General features: G+C 40.0%; 1 protein-coding gene across 1 annotated transcript; it reads right to left on the bottom strand.

The window, feature by feature from the left end:
- Window positions 1–778: 778 nt before the first annotated feature.
- Window positions 779–16,359, bottom strand: LOC134799641 (uncharacterized). Its single transcript, XM_063772079.1, has 12 exons — window positions 16,186–16,359; window positions 15,247–15,456; window positions 13,537–13,666; window positions 11,595–11,785; window positions 11,386–11,524; window positions 11,157–11,327; window positions 10,429–10,572; window positions 9,541–9,677; window positions 8,728–8,918; window positions 7,945–8,068; window positions 7,374–7,483; window positions 779–939 (listed from the first exon to the last, which is right to left on the bottom strand). Exons 1-12 carry the CDS (start codon window positions 16,305–16,307, stop codon window positions 779–781), a joined length of 1,830 nt encoding a protein of 609 aa, XP_063628149.1. The 5' UTR covers window positions 16,308–16,359.
- Window positions 16,360–17,334: the final 975 nt, after the last annotated feature.

Genomic DNA, 17,334 nt, shown 5'->3' on the forward strand with positions numbered 1-17,334 from the left:
AAACTACTACTACTACTACTAAACTGATGTATGGAGTGAGCACTCTTGTCTTACTATATTTCTCTATGGTAAAAGTTAGGCAACTACACATATCCTCCTAAGGGTGGTATTTCACTGGTCCAATGTCACTGCGTCTCACTCTCTCATTCAAGCCAAATGTGAGACGCAATACACATTGGACAAAGAATTTGGATAGGTGGAATACCACCCTAAGCCCCACGGCCTTACCCGTAGTACTTCAGTATAATTTAAACCATTTAACAGAGTAACAATTAACCAGGTAATAGAGTTACATATTTATTCTTTAGTTCTATTTCAAAACAAATTAAATTCAACCATATTGCCTACATTATTGATTTCATATTCCATTGTCAATTTTCTTGTATGGTGGGCCTTAGGATGATAAATGCCAGATGATTAACATTGAAGAGGACCTTCACTGCTTTATAGGGAAGTCACCACTTCTGCCGAACACCAGTGGTAACAACTTGGTGTTAACTAGTGGGAATAACCCAACACAAACAAATAAGGTGACGGGAATTACAATAACATAAATATTATACCGTTTATTACATGTGATTAAATGTTATGAACACACAGTGCAAAGAAGTCATACACGTTTGATAATCTATAGATACCTACCTACTAAAAAATAAGTGGTGCCATCCAATTTAGCTGTCTAAATCGATTATTTGTGGCTCACTCGAGTCCATAATCACGGCGTGCGAGTAGTGGTATTGTATGTGAAGTACGGTGTTGAAAGTTATAAAAATTTCGTTCAATAATGACGGCCCCTGTATTGTCGCATCTGGTCTTCCACGGCGCGCCGCAGCCTCTTCCTAAGATAATTCTCGACAGCCTTGCGCGTGTAGAATAGCATCTCCATCAAGCTCACCGCGCTCACGCCCATACAGAGGCCGAATATACCGCCGAGGTTTGCTGAAACCATAGAAGGTAGGATCGTATAGAAGTGGTATACGCGTGCCTCTGTGAGGGACAAAACATACGCAAATGCGACACTGTGATTGGTCGAATTCATTTGTTGCCCACCATTATCCATACTAAAAAAAGGTGGGGAACAAATAAAATGTGAGACTGTGACAAGGACAAACAATAATAGTTCTTTCGCTGCTACTCCTACTGAAAGATACATAAGACTATCCCGTTCTGTCAGTTACCCCCACCACTCATGCCAGATCCAGGTATATCCTAGATTCATGGCTGAAACATCCTATGGGTTAAGCCCGCTCCACATCCTATGGGTTAAGGCTTCGCGCCGCGATTCGCGCACGAGTATCATTGGAGCGGGCTATACACACATACGCATAGACCTAATATAATTTACTACCTATACTCTTTGGGATAGACCAACTACGAAACAAAATGTCCCTCCTTAAAAGGAATGGCCTCTACAAACGTCACCGATAATCGCATGCGATTTACAATACATTGCGGCATTTGATCAATCGATTGATTCGTTGATATCAAAGAGAATAGATAGTAGTTACATATGTCTTTGGTTGATATTTAGCCGGCAATTATCTACAATCGCATGCCATTTGACGCAACGTCTGTAGAAGCCTTTAAGCCCCCATTCCACGGGCGCTTTTACAACGCGCGTTAAAAAAGCGTTTGAATGACACAAATGGATACATGTGTATTTATTTATATTTATTCACACGACAGTAGTAGTAGAGTATCCTACGCCAAATGCCTCCGTCGTTTATAGACGTACTATGTCATAATATAAACCTATGCTTAAAAAATGGGTCTTATCCTGAAACGTTAAAAAATATTAAAGTCGTACCAGTATATAAGGGCAAAGGAGACAAATCTGAATTTAAGAACTACCGATCCATATCGATCATACCGGCATTATCAAAGATTTTTGAGTTAGGTCTCGCCCACAGACTTATAAAGCATTTCATCAATAGGGGTATATTAGCTAAGGAGCAGCATGCGTATCAAACTCATAAATCAACGGTGGATGCAACTAGAAAACTAATTAAAACAATCTTTGACAAACAAGAGTCAGGGAGCAAAGTTGCAGTCGTATTATGCGACCTTTCGAAAGCATTCGACCTTGTTGACCATGCACTTATTTTGAAAAAGTTGTATCACTATGGCATTCGTGGGACTTTCTTAAAACTATTTGAATCATTTCTAAGCAATAGGAAACAATCCTGTGTAATAGATATTGACGGTAATAAAGGAAAATCTGGTTACCAGTCACTAGACGCCACTTCTGTCCCTCAAGGATCCGTTATTGGCAATTACTTGTTCATAACATTAGTTAATGATTTATCATCATGCACAACTCATGGTCAACTAACTAATAGCGTATGCGGATGATAGTGCTTTTGTTGTTTCTGGGACCAATTTTACGGAATTACAGTCTAAAGTGAATTACTTACTTATAGATGTAAAGAATTGGTTTACTGTGAATGGAATGCAACTTAATCTAGACAAGACTAATGTAATTCAAATCAATCTTAGGGGTATGCCACTACAAACACTTAAGATTGAGTTGGATAACATTGCCGTTCCTAGGGTAGATAAGGCAAAATATCTGGGTTTCGTTCTGGACTCTGGTTTAAAGTGGAGTGACCACATTGACGAACTATGCAAAAGATTGGGAAAAGCGTGCTTCGCAATATCACGCCTAACAAAAATGCTGGACAATGATTGTGTAAGAAATGCTTACTTTGCGTATTTCCAGTCAATCATCGCTTATGGTATTGACATGTGGGGACAGGCGGCAGATAGACAAAGGGTGTTTATACTCCAAAAAAGAGTAATTAGGATAATGGCTAGGGTGCCCTGGGATACGCCTGCCCGTAACCTTTTTCGGAGATTGAGAATCATAACCATTCCAGGCGGCGTAGCACGGTCGCGTTTTTATCCCTTGTCGCCATGCCTGTCACGTTCTAACAAGTATGTAAGTGCGAAAGGGACGCGCATAGTGATAGTCGATAAAAATGGAACCGTGCTGAGCCCGCAGGTCTGTATATATTAGAAGTGGCAAAAGTTGTTCGTAGGAATCTCGGGGAATTCAGAATGCGTGGTCCAAACTATCGTCATGGATATAATATTCTCCCAAATAGACACAGACTGAAAAAATCAGAGCAATGTGTGTGGTATATAGGTCCCAAAATCTACAACCGATTGCCCAATGACCTAAAACTAGTTGAAATGTCAGACACCATATTTATAACCAAGCTCAAGGAGTACTTAATAGAGAAAGCTTTTTACTCAGTAGATGAATTTATAAATCGAATAGACTAACGTAATATTCCAAATGCCTGTGACATTATTAATTTTTATATTTTATAATTTAATGATACCTAATAATTTAAATTTAGTTTAATGTAATTTAATTTCTAAATGTATGACGACATATTTATATTTATAATTGTAATCTTTATTGGAATGTAAAGTGTGCCAAACAGAAAATGTTAAATGACGTCCCAACAAACAATTAGGCGACACTTAGCACTTATTTTATCACCTAAAGAGATAGAACGGCTGTAGAATAGCTACATATTCTAAACTTACAGGCTCTGGTGATATCAAGGTCTTTAAGAGGTCCATGTATAGCTTTAAGATCCACAGTAACCGATTTGGCCGCTATAATGCATCTTAAGCAGCTAGTATTATAGCTCAAAGTTAATTCTACCACCTTAGCATCTATATGAGTAATAAGCAGCTGCAATTTTCACTTAAGATTCTAAACAGGCGATAAAAAGTCTTTTATAGCTCCATGTATCGCAATCGCTACTTAACTCTCTTGTATCACTTACAGTCGAAAAGAGAAGTTACGAGTCACTATTATAGATCATTTAGTCGCAGACGAGCGTTATTCAATACCTTAGTACATCTTATACTGTTAATAGAGTCTTACTTGCAACCTAAGCCTATAGCGCCATGTTGAGATGACCGATGAATCAATAAGCAAAACAAAAACTATTAATTAGAACGTAAATACTTAATAAAAATCGATACTTTTACTCAATATTGGCTTAATGCTAGTATTGTTATATTTAAAACCGGATTTCACGTATATTGTGCAATTTTTCGAAAATAAAATACGGTAGACCACAAGTAATAAAATATTATATTCAGATAAATATGCAAAGGATCAGAGGACCTTTAAAATTTTGTTAGTAATACATATAGTTATTGACAGTGTAATTAATTTCGCCATCATAAATCCGCAGATAACGCCGGCATCAGTGAACTAAAATAATTATTTGCTTTTATTTATCCGCCATTACATTTCACTTCAAGCTGCCACAGTGCAAGTTTGCGAATAATAATACAAAATGGAAACATTGCAACCAAAACAGATAGGGCTAAGGAAAAAATGCGCAATTACCTTCTTGAGTGTTACAAATATTGACTTTGAATGCTTATATACCATCTAAAGCTCAAAGTATCATCTATATGGCCCTACACTACTACTCAAATAGTTAGTAGTCGCTTATTTGGCACCCTTTTAAATCCTAAGTACTTAATCAACGCTATTACAGCACTAATTTAGCGCTCTTATACCTCTTATTTCTCTATTGTAGCGCCGTTTTACAATCCAAGGTGATAAAAAATGTGCCCAATCCGGGGGTATTAGGGAGTTATAGCCGGCTATAACTCCTATTTTTAGAACATCAATAGAACCTCTGGAGTAAACAAACGCTTATGTAGAACTCTTTTAACCCTTATATTTAGCGCCTAATGTTAGTTGGGGTGTAACGCTTGTTATCAATAAACGATTGATTGATTGATTGATTGATTGACAGCGGTGGCGCTTTTTATCAAGCGTTGTTAGATTTTCGACTACGCCTAAGCCTAAGCCTTGGTCGTTAAATCGAATTTAGAGTGCGGACAGGGGGGCTACCGCAAAAACCGAAATTCGCAAATTGCGGGAATCTTTCTCTTTTACTCCAATAAAGGCGTAATTAGAGTGACAGACAAAAATGCCCGCAATTTGCGAACTTAGATTTTCGCGGTTTTAGCCCAGATTCAAGCGCTTTTTTTAACGCGCGTTGAAAAAGCTGTCGTGCGAATGGGGGCTTAGGGTACTGCAATATAAGTTCTGATTGTGATGATTTGATGAATTATGGATAATATTATATACATATACACCCGATCGATAGAAATCGGTAGAATAACCTACGATAATTAGTAGGCCAATATGACAATCGTTGATAGAAAACGTCAATAATATCACGTGACTTTTCGTACTAGTTTAGTATCTGCACAGACCACAGAACACCGCCTCTAGAAACCTAATATTGGCCATTTTGTTCCCTACGCAAATCACCAAAGGCTGCTATTTAACTGATCACCAGATTTAGTAAAATTTAATACCAAAAAAATCTATTTTACCACCCTAAAATAATGAATGATCACCAAAATTATAACACCATTTTAATGTGAAATGATTACCAATTTTATTACACTTTACTATCCTTTTAAAGGAAATGACACCAAACTAATCATTATTAACCCAAAAATACTAAATGATTACCAAATTTCAAACCCCATTTTAATGTGAAATGATAACCAAATTTTTACATCTTGCTATCCTATTAAAGAAAATGACACCAAAATAATCATTGTAAACCCAAAAATAGTAAATGACCACCAAAATTAGAACTCCATTTTAATGTAAAATTATAACCAAATTTTTAAATCTTGATATCATATTTAAGCAAATGACTCCGAAATAATCATTGTAAACCCAAAAATAGTAAATGACCACCACAATTGTAACCAAATTTTAATTAAAAATGTGCAAATATTTAATATAATTATCGTTATCCTATTAAATTAATTAATCCACTTGGTCACCTTTTTCTAGTAGCATTTTATTTCTGTTACAGTCGCAGTTCTAACCTAACCTAACCCACTTTTCTAGTAGCATTTCGTTTCTGTAAGGGTCGCAGTTCAAACCTAACCTAACCCACTTTTCTAGTAGCATTTCGTTTCTAGAAGAATGATTATTTTGGAGTCATTTGCTTTAATAGAATAGCCAACCTAACCCACTTTTCTAGTAGCATTTCGTTTCTGTATGGGTCGCAGTTCAAACCTAACCTAACCCACTTTACTAGTAGCATTTCGTATCTGTATGGGTAGCAGTTGAAACTTAACCTAGCCCACTTTTTTAGTAGCATTTCGGTTCTGTGAGGATCGTAGTTCTAACCTAACCTAACCCACTTTTATAGTAGCATTTCGTTTCTGTAAAGGTCGCAGTTCAAACCTAACCTGACCTACTTTTCTAGTACCATTTCGTTTCTGTAAGGGTCGCAGTGCTAACCTAACCCACTTAACTGATAGCAGTTTGACTTACTTTTCTAGTAGCAGTAGTAGCATAACGAAATGCTACTAGAAAAGTAGATTAGGTAAGGTAGGTATGCGGTGCGGGGTACGGGGGGTTGAGCGGGAGGGGCTAGTAATTATGGCATCAGTTTATTTGGTAATATGTATACATTTTTTGGTAATCATAGTGGTTTATTTAGGTGAAAATATCGCATTAATTTGGTCTTCAAGATTTGGTGATCATTAATGATTTTTGGTGATCATTCAATATATTTGGTATTTGAATGCAATTTGAAGTGCAGTCGCAATTAAAATGGTGGTACTTTTGTATTTTTAGGTCTTATTTTTTTGGTGTTCAGTAATTTTTTTTGGTAAGCATGATTTTTTTATTTAGGGTACCAATGTATTTTTTGGTGGTCATTATATTTGTAGCCATCACCAAACTGTGAGGTGCGGGAGGGGTGCTCACGGCGTTGCGATTGGTCGTTTCAAACATGGCGCGCTGACACGTGTAAGCGTAGGGATGGGACATGTTCATTACAGGTAGTGGGCACTGCTACCAGTGATATCGAAATTTATTGTGGTAAAATTGTTACCAATTTAGTATACTTAGAGTAAACTTACTTAATAATTATATTGATTAATTGAATATTTCATTAAGTAATTTAACAGTGTACCTGAAATTTTTACTTAACATATTAGGGCATTTCTGTTTAAAGTACCCAGAACTTGAATTTTAAAGTTTAGAATTTTTATATTATTTCCACTCAGAATCGCAATCTCTTTCGATACGAGAAAAAAGTGTCTCCAAAATCTCATACAATTATTTTCTTTAATCCATTTTATTAAGGTTTTGTTCTGTGAGCATCTGTCATCCCGATACATTTATGCATTTATTTTTCGTTTAGCGTATTGTAGATGTACGATTGTCAGCTTGTCTAGGCCCCTAACAGGTAGTTACTTAAATCGTTACGCGATGGATAGCTCATGCCTCCCTCCAACTTATTTAAACAATTTAGGTAGTACTAAAGTGTATGATATGTGATAAAAATACTCACAAACCAAACTAATTAGCGACATAACAGTTTCTTGTTTCTTCTTCACATACACGGAGGTAGGAAAGAAGAACTGCAGGATGGTCGTGCTCTCGTTGAACTGGATTTCAGAACTAGAGGAAACACATCTTTATTAGCAATCATTTCTGTTCAAACTGGCAATTGAGCCGTGTCTTATCAGATGGGAAGTAGGTACCTATAAAGATAGGCCCCAAGATGTAGCAGTGCTTATATATAGGAGCTTGCTTTGAATAAAACTATAAAATTATGAATGTCGGCGGCCGTAAAAGCCGCCAGATCATGAAATTTCTAGGCGTATCATGAAACAGGCGGCTTTACGTTGAGTTTCATCATAATAAAGGCTGTAGCTAACATACGGGCGTACCGGAGGGATACCTTGGTCCGGTCAGCATATCTCTTTCTCGCTTTCACTAATGACCTTCCACACGATCGGACAACTCGGACTGGACCAAGGTCGGGGTCCGGGACGTCTGCACGTCAAAAATAGAAATCGGTTTTCAAATTATGTATTGTCAAATACTTATGAAGTAAAATTAAGTACATAAATACTCACTAAGGGTTGTAAACCATGTGGGGCAGCGCTCTGAGGTTGCCGAGGCTTAGATCAACGGTATACATCCTGGATACGCAGTCTCTCGGACAGTTGCAGTCCATGCTGCCGTCCTCGTTTGACAGGTCTGCACAGTAAACAACATTTTAAAACAGTTAAGGATGACTCACGCTAGAACGGTTCAGGTCCGGGCCAAGGCGTCCGGCATTTCGTTTTCTATAATGGGTGATCAGTAATCACGTGATGCTTTCTAAAGTGTCAGAGGCCTCGGGCCGGATACGGACCGTTCTAGCGGGAGCTACTTATCTTTAAGGCATAGTTCAGTAACGTGTTATTTTGTGTGGTCTTCTTAAGTAGCCTTGAAGGTGCAGCGCATGAAATGTTTTTATTTAGCCGATGGACGCCCACTGCTGGACATATGGAAGCTGGTTCTGCGCTGCACTCATGGGCTTCTTATCCTCGACTAGGTACTTAAGTTTATAGATCTTAGACCCTTCTTATTATTTTACATTCCTACACCGCGTCTTCCCTTCCAGTAGACACTAGTATTTTTGGGCTGTAAATAAATAAATTAGCTTCGAGCTATCAGTATGTTAAGAAATGCATCTTAACATACTGATAGCTCGAAGCTTCATGAGAGCTAAATGAGAAGGTAAGTAATTGTGGTACCTTTTAGCATTGACGACATCGATTTATTTAACGAATTTATGCAAATTTTTGGAATATATGCAAAACACTCATGACATGGTGAGGGCCAAGGATGAACCAATAGAACCAATTAGGTACCTGGGACCTTGCTGATGCATCGTATCTTAGTGACGTCACAGGACTTCTGTGTGCCCACATGCGGCACGTACACAGGCTTGCAATGGCAGTGCGTCTCCACGGCTCGGATGTAGCACAAGTGGTCGCAGTCGGAGTTGTGGTAATCCACGAACGATTGCAGCAGCCGCTCGTGCTCGAAGAGGCATTCGCGACTAGGTGGAAAGAAGATTAGCAGGCCCCGTAGACAAATGCCAATCGCTAACGGTCCGTGGCGAACGAAACACAACTGTCATACTAATCTAATATAGAAGAGCGATAGAGAGACACAAAGCAATGCGCTGGCGAAGCGCACTCAAGCGATTGTCACCTTGGCCATAGACAAGACTTAATTCTCTTTGCTTGGCTAGGCTGCCAGGTAAGTTTTTAGCAAAATAATTATCCCCACTGTAAATGGTTTTTTTAGAGCGGTAAACGCACAAACTTGTGTCTCGGTGAGGTTGAATCGGATTAAAAAAATAAAGATCTATTTGGGCATCCAAGCGCTTACTAAGGTTGGAAGACGATTCTATACCTCCGGGGAGGTAATCTTCCTACAGTGGTTACAGATGTAGTGCATAATTGTTTTCCATTGTATTTTCTCGCAAACGTTCGTATTTGTCATGCTAGTTCAGTCAATGTCAGTACTTTTTTTACCGAGACTGACTGAAATAGCAAGACACGTTCGTAAGTTTCCGTGATAATACGATGGAAAATAATTATGCACTACATCTTTACCTCTTCAATTCATGGGTACACGAGGTTGATCTCTAGTAGAAAGTCATTACAGATGCGTACCTATTAGGAGGCAGGCTGGTGACCTCTTCCGAGCAGTAGGTGTAGGTCCCTCTGATGGTGAGGAAGGCCTCAACGCGCGGATATACCAGGTTAGTCTCGTCATCAGCAGGGAACTCGGTCCAGTCCGTAAACATTACCTGGAGGATTTTTGTTTTGCTTAACATGTTTTTGCCTTATCATCCCTACTTAGGGCCAATTGCACCATTCACTGGTCCGGGGTTAACCGGTTAAACCTGAAGTTTCCATGGTTACCAGTATAATTTGACACTGGGTTAACCGGTTAACCCCGGGTGGCGCTTAGTAATATAAATCCAAAAGTATAACTCGGTCTGTTACCTCTTTGCGCTTAAACCGCCGAATCGCTTTAATAGATAAAATAACATTTGATATGTCTCGGGGATGAATAGAGCATAGTTAGTTAGGATAGCATAGTTTTTAACACGTAAATCTTCATTCTACGCTAGTGATGTTTTTAACCTATTTTAATGACACTGATAAGAAACCACTCGACTAAATTATTTTTCGCCAGGGACCACCAACTGTTTGGAAGTTAAGACTATATCGAATAAATTGAGCAAAGAGTTGTTCTATTCATTGAGGCCCACCTCAGGAGATCCCTGGGACCACCAGTGGTCTTTGGACCATCATTACGAACTGCAGTTATATTTTCATCACTGTAAATTGCGATATTTTCACATGGAAAATTTTGTATGGGGATGAGGATTGAAAGTTCCCACTTCTAAAATTAAATTTCCCTTTCCTGTGAAATTCTGAGACCGAGAACTATTCCAACATTTCCAAAATTTTCCCTAACTTCGAAGTCACAGAAAACGTTTATGATCTCTAATGAGCTCGTATTAAAAATATAATTTCTTAAGATCGTATTACCCTGATAGCGCCGACGTGGAACAAGGTCCTCGGCAAGGCGTCCTCCGGCTCGTAGTCCACCACGACTCGCAGTCCGTCGTAGATGCCCCCCGTGGTCGCCATGTGCGGCTTGAATTGTGGATCTCTTTCATTTCTGGACAATTTCTTGTAAATGTTAGAGAGACTACACTAGCCGCTTCCGAGATTCCCGAGCGTCGGCGTCTAGTCAAATCTATGGCTGCTGCTCGACGCAAATTTGGCGCAACTGCGCAGCGACGCTATTTTCCATAGCGCGGACTAGACGCCGACGCTCAAAAGACGCTATTAATAATAGTGTGGGGTGGCCCTTAAGCATGCAGCGGCGGCCTTAAAGGTTGGCGCGGTGGGCAGGGTAGTCGCCCGGGGCCTCGATCCTGCAGGGGCCTGCCTACAAATACCCGAGATGCTTTTTTATGAACACTAAAGACTTGCCCGGAACCTTTGCTATTGTTAACGTCGACATTGTCAGTAGGGACAGGTGGGGTAGAAGGAACACCAGGGGGCAAGGGGGACAGGAACATTGGCATGAAACTTAAATGAACTATGTTCATGTTACCCCACCTGACCTTAATATTCATTGACGATTGTAGATGAAATTAGAAAGGAAATCGAAGTATATGAAAGAAAGAAAATAAATTTATTCAGGACACTTACACAATAAAGTACCTATTGATTAAATGTATTAACTACCTCAAGGAGTACGAAGATACTTGCCGTCTTTTATCTTTGAACGAGTAGACGCTGTTGAACGCGCAGCACAGCCCCTGCCTGTACAGGATGGGACGGAACAGCTCGCTGCACGGGCGCCTCTTCCGCTTGAAGATGCATAGCTTCAGAAAATTCTCACAGCTTTGGGGCATTAGTCCCATTACCTCAGGTACCTTGAACATATGGGTTACAGCTTCAGGGTTTTACCTACCACAAGGAGTAAGAAGATACTTGCCGTCTTTTATATTTGAACGAGTAGACGCTGTTGAACGCGCAGCACAGCCCCTGCCTGTACAGGATGGGACGGAACAGCTCGCTGCACGGGCGCCTCTTCCGCTTGAAGATGCAGAGTTTCAGGAACTTCTCACAGCTTTGGGGCATTAGTCCCATTACCTCAGGTACCTTAAACATATGTGTTACAACTTCAGGGTTTTACCTACCACAAGGAGTTCGAAGATACTTGCCGTCTTTTGTCTTTGAACGAGTAGACGCTGTTGAACGCGCAGCACAGCCCCTGCCTGGTCAGGATGGGACGGAACAGCTCGCTGCACGGGCGCCTCTTCCGCTTGAAGATGCATCGCTTCAGAAAATTCTCACAGCTTTGGGGCATTAGTCCCATTACCTCAGGTACCTTGAACATATGGGTTACAGCTTCAGGGTTTTACCCACCACAAGGAGTAAGAAGATACTTGCCGTCTTTTATCTTTGAACGAGTAGACGCTGTTGAACGCGCAGCACAGCCCCTGCCTGGTCAGGATGGGACGGAACAGCTCGCTGCACGGACGCCTCTTCCGCTTGAAGATGCATCGCTTCAGAAAATTCTCACAGCTTTGGGGCATTAGTCCCATTACCTCAGGTACCTTGAACATATGGATAAATGAATTTTAATAGAGTAGGTTAGTAGTCAGGTAAGTGAGGTTTTCACGCGTCTGTCAAACATATCATTAAATGTCCAGTATATTAAATCCTGTTCTCTGCCAGATATACGGATTAATACGGAGACAAAGTACGGAGACTGTCCTCCAGCTCCGGCTGTTCTTAATTCAACTTTAACTTAAGTTACGTGTTGCTTGATGATAATATGTAACAGGGACATATATATCACGCTTAACGGCAAAGTAGACTTGGTTGAGTCACGCTAGACCGGGCCGGGCCGGAGCTACCGGCGGAAAGCACTCACTAGATCACCGGTCAGCTGTCATAGAAAATGACATGTCGGTCTAGCGTGAGTCATCCCTGACACCTATTGAATAATAATAACAAATAATTAATTTGGAATTGGAAATGAATAACCAATATTGTAAGAAGTATTTTTATAACTGTAAGGAAAGTATATAGGTGGGCCATTTATTTAAAGTTGTCCCCGTACACTTTTTTTTAAATTTGTGAAATTTTATGTTATTTCTACTCAGAATCACGAGCTCTTTCTATCCTAATAGGAGAAAAAAAGTGTCCCAAGGTTTTTATTCCCATTCCGTTATCATTTTTCATAAACTTTGTATGGCAGTCACGGAATGGAAAGATCGAAATTTGTATGGAAATTATGGGACACTTTTTTTCTCCTATTAGGATCAAAAGCGCTCATGATTCTGAGTAGAAATAACATAAAAAATCCCAGATTTGAAAAAAAAGTGTAGGGGACAACTTTAAAGTCAGACCGTGAATAGTCTGCAGCGATTTTGATAGCCCACGCAGTGCAAGTGTCATTTTAAACGTCAAACTTCTATGAAATCATAACGTATAAATAACACTTACACTGCGTGGGCTATCAAATCCGCTACAGACTTTTCTTGGTGCGACTCTAAATAAAATGGCCCAGGTATCCGTTTTTATTGTTCTGTAGTATATTTTTATATTGATAGGTAAGGTGGACTGCTGGTGCTCGACGCGGTCCCAGGTCCCAGTACATGTCATCTTGAAACTTAAGTCATTGTCAATAGAGGTGACAGCAAGGTGTCATCTATTCGCTGGCGAGGTTGCGGAAGAGTACTTCGGCGTTCCTGGGACCTCGCCGTATAGCAGCGAGGCGGCAACAGAGGGGTTTTAGTGGGTAAACCTGGGGTCTCATTGGCCCATAACAGGGAGTGCCACATAACCATCCCGGCCCGTCCCCGCGCCGGGTGGTATGCACGTGGGTCAAACAGATCACTGCGTTATGTCTTTCCTGTAGACATACACAAGAGTTAAGGGCTATAAAGGTTAATTTTCTTATTTAACCCTTATCCACGTGAAAAGGTCCTCCTTTTATTTGTATGTCTACAGGAAAGACATAACACAGTGATCTGTTTGACCCGCGTAAAGCATTTCCCCTCTTAAAAAAAGGGTGTCATCTATTGGGCATTAGCATGTCGAGCACTAGTACCACCTAAGAGCAATACTTACTGTGTATCGGTTTTCGTCAATGAGCCGCTGAAGGCGCCACAATTCCTCGTCGTCAATAACCGGGACACTCGAATAGTAACCCAGCAGTTGGGGGAGGGCTTTCTTCAGGTTCACTGTAGTGTTGCCATCGCTAGAGAAAAGTATTGTCATGTTTACAAATACAAAAGTCATATAAGGTAAACGTACTGGTGCTCGACGCGGTCCCAGTACATATACATATGTCATCTTGAATCTTAAGTCATTGTCAATAGAGGTGACAGCACTGACAGCAAGGTGTCATCCATTGGGCATCAGCATGTCGAGCACTAATAGTTCCTTCTCTTCTTCTTCTTCCTCGGTCTCTCATTGCTGAGGATCACGACCATGTATGCTACGTCTCTACAGTGTGCGATCATAGGCCATATGGGTCACGCACTGCATGTTGCCGCCAACCGGCAACCACCCTCTTCACAACATCAGACCATCTCGTTTACCGAACCTTATGTAGGTACCTACTTACTTATATAGGGTGGTATTGTGTTTAAGATGCAGTTTAGAGGGCCTACCGCGAAACACGAATATCGAAATTTCGTTATCTGCCTTTCTATCGCTCATGCATATTCGAGCGATAGAGAGGCAGATAAAGAAATTTCGATTTTCGCGGTAGAGCCTCAGGTCCTTCTCCGAACGTAGCTCGATATGTTATTATAACGATTGAATCGAGGCGCTCGATCAAAAATAAAATTACTTACGCATTTTCAGAAGCAATTCCAATGATGAGCATAACTCACATCAAGGTCTTCTTGAAATGCCTCATAGAGCTCAGGCTTTTGCTTAGGGGAGCAGATGGTGTTGGTGATGGACCGCAGGTTGCCGCCAGGGGGCTCGTACTGGTTATCGATGCTGATGCACATGTGCATCTCTTTTATTACTAAATGGTAGACTCACATCAAGGTTTTGTTGAAGTGTCTCATAGAGCTCAGGGTCATCTGGTTGGGCGAGCAGATGGTGATGGCCGGGAACGGAATATCATCTAGGGACTGGTACTGGTTCTCGATGGTGATGCGAGTCGGCATCTCGTTTATTACTAATGGTAGACTCACATCAAGGTTTTGTTGAAGTGTCTCATAGAGCTCAGGGTCATCTGGTTGGGCGAGCAGATGGTGATGGCCGGGAACGGCAGATCATCGAGGGACTGATACTCGTTCTCGATGGTGATGCGGGTCGGCATCTCGTTTATTACTAAATGGTAGACTCACATCAAGGTTTCGTTGAAGTGTCTCATAGAGCTCAGTGTCATCTGGTTGGGCGAGCAGATGGTGATGGCCGGGAACGGCAGGGTGTCGAGGGACTGATATTGGTTCTCGATGGTGATGCGGGTCGGCATCTCGTTTATTACTAAATGGTAGACTCACATCAAGGTTTCGTTGAAGTGTCTCATAGAGCTCAGTGTCATCTGGTTGGGCGAGCAGATGGTGATGGCCGGGAACGGCAGATCATCGAGAGACTGATATTGGTTCTCGATGGTGATGCGGGTCGGCATCTCGTTTATTACTAAATGTAAATGGTAGACTCACATCAAGGTTTTGTTGAAGTGTCTCATAGAGCTCAGTGTCATCTGGTTGGGCGAGCAGATGGTGATGGCCGGGAACGGCAGGGTGTCGAGGGACTGATATTGGTTCTCGATGGTGATGTGAGTCGGCGTCTCGTTTATTACTAAATTGTACTCACATCAAGGTTTTGTTGAAGTGTCTCATAGAGCTCAGTGTCATCTGGTTGGGCGAGCAGATGGTGATGGCCGGGAACGGAAGGTCGTCGAGGGACTGATATTGGTTCTCGATGGTGATGCGAGTCGGCATCTCGTTGAAGCGGCCGTATAGCAACCATGTCAAGCAACACGCGAACATCACTATGAGTATCAGTGTTACCGCCCAGAAGCATCTGTGAAGTAAATGTTGAAACAACATTGCTAAAAAGTATCTAGAGGTTGGTTCAATAACACTAATAGATACTATTTTAGATAATTTTAACTTGTGTTTGTGTATCAAGTCATGTGTCTTAATTTTTAATTAGGTACTTTTTAACCTAATATAAATTCAGCGCTAATCACGAGACTTTGTCGTTTTGCCTCTATGAAGCGTAGCGCCAATGGCGCCACGACCGTGTAAGTATGAAAATTATTTTAAAAGAAATAAAGAAGAAAGAATTTTTAGGAATATTAATTCCTAAAAATTCTTTGTCAACGTATTTTTGGACCATCCTCTTAGAATATTAGTAGGCACTATTGTCACTAGTCTGTAAACTTAAAATTCTTAGGACGATAACATACTCATTTATATTTTAGGAATAGTGTTCGTTAGATAGTTACAGTTCGGTACTGTAAGATGCGTCAAATATTGGATACTCTGTTTTGTACCGGATATAACTATGAGTCAAAAGTATCTAAACCGAGATCTAATAATCTATTTGAAAAGTTGTTTTGACCGATGACGTGAACGAAATGTACACAAGCTTGGTTTAAAATATTTAATTATTGGAAAATTGGCGGCAGCATCTTGCACATTTTTTGTAAAATCTGCCTTAGCTAAGTAGTCAGTATTTGTCTGCATCGCTAGAATCCTACGCTTCGCTCGAATTCCCTTAACAGACTTACACTAAAAGTTAGCCTACCTTGATACTCTATCTGGATACAAATAAAAATACTTAAGCCCTAACACAGTCCCTTCCATACAAAAATGCTTTAGTAACATTTTAAAATTTCCATCAACGAATACTTTTTTCGCCATTTTCATTTACAAAGTAAGACCGGTCGTTTTCAAAGTTGTACAATGTTTAATCATAGTTTTACAGTAATTACCTTAATTTAAAAAAAACAATTTTAGTCATTTTGTTTTCAATTATAATTTGACATGCACTAAAGTCACGCTACATGGCTCATGATTAATTAATAAAAAAGCGAAACAACACGAACTATTTTTTAATTATAGGTAGGTAAGTGTCCATGCAATTTCTGCAGCTCGCCGTACGTAGAATCCTATTTCTGCCGTAACATCGCAATGTAACCCTGGGCCATCATGAAACTGTGTTACATTTAACACCTTCACTGAGGTAGGGGGTCGAAAGACCCCATGCAAAGTATGCTTAATTACGAGTTAGACTAATTGCCTCAGCGAAGGTGTTAGGGGTTGCCTAATACGACACGATTATCGCAAGGGTTCCGTCCCACAGAGAATTTTAATTTCGCGCCTTTTTCTACTGACATAGTTGTTTGACAGACAATAATTACTAATTTCGATCGCACCCAAATCGCACATATACTCTGTAACATTGGGTATTTAAATAAAAGTAAACAAAATCTACCCTCAAATGGCTCCTTAAGCCAGTTGAGGGTAGATGAAAACATTACATGATCAAATAATGTAGGTTAAACTCAGGCCGTTCTGTGGCAGATCCAGGCGGTTTTGTATTTGGTTGGATAACCAATAAATGTTATACCTAGGTACCCGAAAATGTAGAAATTTTTCGTTTACTTTTATTTAAATACCTAAAGATACAGACTTATATATACCAGAAAAATGGAAGCAGTAAGTAAAACAACGTTTAGGAAAAATGTATAAAGTGATTTATTGAGAAACGTTTTACATGAGTTTTCAACAATTTCAAAAGTGCCATTATGTTTGAATGAAATATTGTTAGAGCTGTTATAATAAATATCATTAATATAATATTAATTGAATAAAAATCCAGTAGGTGAGAGTTATATTTTCTAAATAAGCTTTTTATGTTATTGCAATCCTATAAATATTGTATGTATACATA

The sequence above is a fragment of the Cydia splendana genome, chromosome 18 (genome assembly GCF_910591565.1).
Source record: "Cydia splendana chromosome 18, ilCydSple1.2, whole genome shotgun sequence".
NCBI lineage: Eukaryota > Metazoa > Arthropoda > Insecta > Lepidoptera > Tortricidae > Cydia > Cydia splendana.

Excerpts from the sequence above, each read along its gene's own strand:
- LOC134799641 (XM_063772079.1), bottom strand. The coding sequence starts at position 16,307 with ATGAAAATGGCGAAAAAAGTATTCGTTGATGGAAATTTTAAAATGTTA. Across the intron at positions 11,786-13,536 it reads TTGACGAAAACCGATACACA|GTACCTGAGGTAATGGGACT; the intron begins GTAAGTATTGCT and ends CATATGTTCAAG. Across the intron at positions 8,919-9,540 it reads ACCAGCCTGCCTCCTAATAG|TCGCGAATGCCTCTTCGAGC; the intron begins GTACGCATCTGT and ends CTTTCCACCTAG.